The sequence below is a fragment of the Nicotiana tabacum genome, chromosome 1, assembly GCF_000715075.1.
Source record: "Nicotiana tabacum cultivar K326 chromosome 1, ASM71507v2, whole genome shotgun sequence".
Taxonomy (NCBI): domain Eukaryota; kingdom Viridiplantae; phylum Streptophyta; class Magnoliopsida; order Solanales; family Solanaceae; genus Nicotiana; species Nicotiana tabacum.
Window position 1 is genome coordinate 20,428,254 of NC_134080.1, and position 5,427 is coordinate 20,433,680.

General features: G+C 37.7%; 1 protein-coding gene across 1 annotated transcript; it reads right to left on the bottom strand.

Moving 5' to 3' along the window:
• Positions 1 to 3,805: 3,805 nt before the first annotated feature.
• LOC107768700 (uncharacterized) lies at positions 3,806 to 5,054 on the bottom strand. The gene has a single exon (XM_016587844.2). The coding sequence runs from the start codon at positions 4,850 to 4,852 to the stop codon at positions 3,965 to 3,967; it is 888 nt and encodes a 295-aa protein (XP_016443330.1). The 5' UTR covers positions 4,853 to 5,054; the 3' UTR covers positions 3,806 to 3,964.
• Positions 5,055 to 5,427: the final 373 nt, after the last annotated feature.

Here is a 5,427-nt window from a genome sequence, read left to right on the forward strand (position 1 = left end):
ATCCATCCATGGCACATCCACATGGATCACATCCATCCATGTCACAACCACTCGGGTCAGAGCCACTCGGGTCACAACCATCAGTATCACAGCCATTTGCGGTCCATCAAGCTATGTCGCAGTCACAGGGATCGCAACCATCTTAATCAGTGACTCCATCTATTTCAGGCATTCGCCTGCGATATAGTAGCTCTGACCTCCATACACCTTCCACACATGCCTCTGATATACATGCTTCGTACGATGATGCTGATGATGATGAGGAGGTGCATTATGATTAATATGGCAGGATCATCATAGTCCCTGAGGATGATGGGTAAGAGTTATTTGTTATTTTTACGTTTGTTGTTTTGTACAGTTTGTACTAAGATATTATGTGTTTTTTTGTTAAATTCCAGGTTCATCCCGAGTAATATTACTACGAGAATAATCACCAAAGCCACCAAAAAGCTTTATGATGGCCCTTATGCGACTTGGAGTGAATTCCCATTCTCGCTGAAGGAGCAAATTTTCAATCAATTTAAGGTATAAATGTTCTTTTAAGCAGTATAATTATTTATATTTATTATATTTTCATATAATATTTAACTTTTGAAATACAGAGCAAGTGTGTATGGGAACTCCGCCATAGCGCGAAAGTGACTGCAAATTTTCATCACAAAGCTTGCAAGCGGTTGTCGCATAGTTTCTCCAAAGCTAGAAAGTTGAACCAGAAGCCTGATTGGTTGCTTCAGAATTTATGGAAGGATTTGCAAAGACAATGGCTTACCGCAAAGTTCTTAGAGAAGAGCGAAAAAGGAAAGTATATCTATTCTATTTATTAACTAAAATTTATGAGTATTCAGGAAAAGAAGTTGGGGCATCCAATGAACCAAGATGAGCTATTCAAAGAGACTCATATTGTAAAGAAGAAGAAAGAGATGGATCAAGAAAGATGGGTCGAGTGCCGAGCCTCGACTGTACATGTAAGTTTTCACTTTTCATTAAGTATTGTGATTTACTTTTATATAAATTTTGAAATACTAATTCAATGTAATTTTTCTTATAGGGTCGCTTCACAACTGATTTGGAGGAATTCATACGCAGTTAGCCATAATGATTCGGGCGAGCCAATCCAACCTTCGGACGAGGATGCTGAAAGAATGTGGATGGAGGCTGCTGGCGGTCCAAAATGGGGAAGGTGTATGGGCTTCCTACTAAGAAATTCCATCGCTATAGGTGTGGAATGCAAGGAATAGGGACTTCCTCGCAAGGCAAGCAACTTGATGGGAAGAGTCTCTCCGCTATGTGGGAGACTGTGACAAAGCTCACATCCGAGCTAGAAGCGGCCAAAGAAAGAGAAAAGCTTAGAGATGCTCAGTACATTGGCATGCAAGCTCAGTACCATGGCTTGCAAGAGCAGCTTAAATCTCTCCTAGCTTCTGGAGGTTTTCCGATTCCCCGATCTCGTGAGTCATCGCCAGAGGCTCGACTTGAACGTGAGCGTTCCTTCCGTCCTCCCCGTGCTCGTTTTTCCCGTCCTCCTCGTAATCGTTCTTCCCATCCTCGACAAGTAGACCCTTTTGTATACCGTCTTGTTGATGAAAGTTCATCAGACGGTGATGATAATGATATTGTACAAAATACTCCTTGACTTTTATATACTTTGAACTAGACAAATAGAACCGGTTTTGAACTAGGTGTAATAAGCATTAACTTAGTTTTGTTAGTTCTATTGAACTTTAATTTGTTGGTTTTAATGTATTTTTTGAATTGTGTTGTTGTTGTTGTTGTGGAGATTTTGGTATTGAAATTGTAGTTTATGAATTGAATCATATTGTTATTTAGGGATTTTGGTATGATGGCAGGTGGTGTAGCTGCCAAAACAGGAATTTTATGCCAAAATTATTACCCAGAAAAGCGACCAAAGTTGGTCGCTTACCCATTAAAAAAAATTCTGGAAATTAGCGACCAAGGTTGGTCGCTTATATCTATAAAAAAAATTAAAAATTGAAAATTGACGACCAAGGTTGGTCGTTAATGAACTCAGATTTTATTAAAAAAATATTCTGGGAATTAGCGACCAAGGTTGGTCGCTTATGTATAAAAAAAATTAAAAAATTAAAAATAAGCGACCAAAGTTGGTCGCTTATGAACCTAGATTGTTAAATATATATTTTTTTAAATAATATATATTTTAATTTACAGACCAACGTTGGTCGCTAATTTTTGATATATAATAATTTAAAAAATATCATAATTTAAATGTACAGACCAACGTTGGTCGCTAAATTTATATTATTAAAATATTGTACCGACCAAAGTTGGTCGGTATTTTGTTTACAGTGAACATTTGGTCATTTTACCTTAGCGACCAACTTTGGTCGCTAAGGTAAAGGGACCATCAATATAGCTACCAAGCCTGTTTGGAAGCGTTTTGGTCGGTATATTGAGATAAGCGACCAACGTTAGTCGTTATATGTGGTCGCTTTTTACCGAATTTCTAGTAGTAATTACTATAAGAAGATTTATACTTCTTTTTTCACCATAAGAAGATTTACTTGATTAAGGTATGAATGATTATAATATTTCGGAAATAGTCTCTCTAACTTCATAAGGTAGGAGTAATGTATGTATACGCACTATCCTTCTCAGGCCCCATTTATGAGGTTATACTGCTTGAGTATGTTGTTAATTGTTGCATTTTATCAGACAACTCATAGGCGCTATATAATGAAATCGTTATATCCATTTGTACTCAATGATCTTATCGTTCCATGTGGTTAAAATGTCTTATTTTTTGGCAATCTGAACTTAGTTTTCATTAAGGCCACCAAACGACCTCCTTAGAAGCAATCAAATCAAGTTCCTAATTTAACAACTTTGAGCAACAAGCAAACCTCATTCCTTGAAAATTACTTGACATCATAACCACTTAATATTTTTTTTTCTTTTTAAATCCTAGAAAGCATAAATTTTGGTAAATCTAGCATTGTTCAAAAAAATTCTTTTTAGAATTTAAAACAGATATATATATATACTATTGGTTGAAATTGAATGACAGCTCAGAAGAGTGGATTTTATTTCTGTCTGTTCTATACCCAATATTTGGAAGGATCTATAAACAATAAACTCTGGCATTGTGTAGGAATCATGTGTAATGAACACTTGAACTCATTTGTCCTAACCATTATGATTAGGCTTGTTTAGGTATGTTGATTTGACATGTCTGCCACATTAACTGGTTCTATTTTAGTCCTAAAACCAATATGGAAAATCTATTATCATCATTTAACACTTTTCTTTACTTTTTAAGACCTGTATCAAGATTAGAAAAACAATTAAAACACACAAAGGAAACATGGACCTAGTGCACCCGCCATTGATATTCGTTTTCCAGTCTTTATGGAACAAATTTGGAATAAACGTATATTCAAAGTAATAATCCCAATATGAATAATCACACCATTTAATGCAAATAATTTGAAAATTATGGTCACGAGCATAGTCCTCTTGAAATATAACAATTTCCTTCTTAATCCTTATTTTATAGGCATCAATTATTGGAGTCCAAAAATTAATTTCGTAGAGAAACCATAAATCAAAGCATAAACAGCATAGTAAAAACAGGTTGGTAATTCAAAAAAAAAGGCTTTTTCTTTTTGTAATTTAATCCACAGTATGAAAATTATTCTGACAATATTAACTCTATCCTACATGATCGGATTTCATACTTTGTTCTTACAATTCTAAACGCGAATAGAATGTCTAAACCTACCCAATTCAAATTATAGCATTGACTGAAAAATATTGCGACATGCAAACAAAGGCTAAAAGAAGTATTTATACCAAATATTGCTTAATTACAACACCAAAAAATTAAATAAGAGATATACTACCAGGAAAATCAGGAAGAAAAAAAAAGAAAGAAAATTTGGAGATTTAAAGCCAAAAAGGTCTTACTTCTTGAAATTTTCTTTCTTTTTTACAACTTATAGATGATAAGGAAACATGGTAATACGGCACGTGAATCAAATACTAACAACTCGCCATTATCCCCACTCACTGAGTCATACCCAACTCGCCCTTCAAGCAACGAGTCAAACCCGAGTTGTTTGCAAATCCGACCCGCAATGACCCGACAAACCAACATAGCCCGTCTTCCCCTTCCACCGCCGGCATTCTCGTGGGCCCCACCACTGCCGGAATACGTGCACACCGCCGTCTTATTAGTCGAGAACGTCCACGCGCTGCCTCCGTTCTCGTAGGCGCCTCCGTTTGTGGGCCCTAGGCAGTAAAACCTCATCACCTCATTCCCATCCGCAACACACCTTGCATGGTCCTCGCCACCCTTCTCCGCCGCCCCATTGCCGGCCCTAGACTTCACGACTTCCCTATACTCTTCGAACCGGGTTACTGTACGGGGCAGGTTCTGGACTTTGAAAACCATTTCAATCCGACCCGAAAATACCTTCGGGGACCCGGACCAACTCGTCTGAAAAATTATCTCCACAACATTACGCGACGCGTGGCCTTCCGGTAACTCCGTCAACGCCGGCAAGAAAGACTCCGTCGCGGCACGTGATAATCTCGTGGAAGTACTAGCCCGAGACTTCTCCCTATTCGAACCGGGTTCAGGTACTCTAGAACCGGGTCGTTTTGTTGACGGCGGTTCTGGTGGCTTTGATGTTTTTTTCTTTCTGGGTTTTCCGTTTTTGGTGTTGTCCACTACATCTCTGAGGCTTTTAACGCCATTTTTGCAACTAGCGGAGTTGGGTAAAAGGTGATGATATTGGTGGTGGTGGTGATTGTTAACGACATCGTCTAAAGCTCTTGACTTGCATTGCCATGACTTCACCCAACCACTCGCCATTTCTAATCTCCTTAGCCTGTTCAAAGTTGGCACTCTATATATGTATATAGAAATACATACTAATACAAATGTATACGTGCATGTCTAAAAATCTTTGTTTTTGGTGTGTGTGTGTGAGAGAGAGGGAGAGAGGGAGAGTTTGAGTGAGATTGTGGAGGATGAGGATTTTTGAGCTGGAAAGAATGGAATGGAAGGGACATGGCGCGATATTAAATGACAGAGGGGAGAGTTATGAGACGGTCAAGGGGAGGGAAGTGAAATGACAGGAATATCCTTCTGAATGAGAAAGAATTACTCACGTGGACTTATGTCTGTATCTATAATTATTTTGCAGAAGAGAAAGAACAAAATTTCATAAATGGAGAAAACAATAAATCATGAATGGGTCTGAGAGTGAGAAAGATTTGATACAAAGTACGTACCTTTTCTGGTCCTACTTGATCGGACAATTCTGTTCTTTATCATATGATCAATTCAGATTAATTGTTTCTTGGTCGGGTTCTCCATTTTTTTTTTTCCTTTTAGTTGAACTCCGTTTTTAGTTGTATGGCTTGTTTTGTTACACATTTGTATCA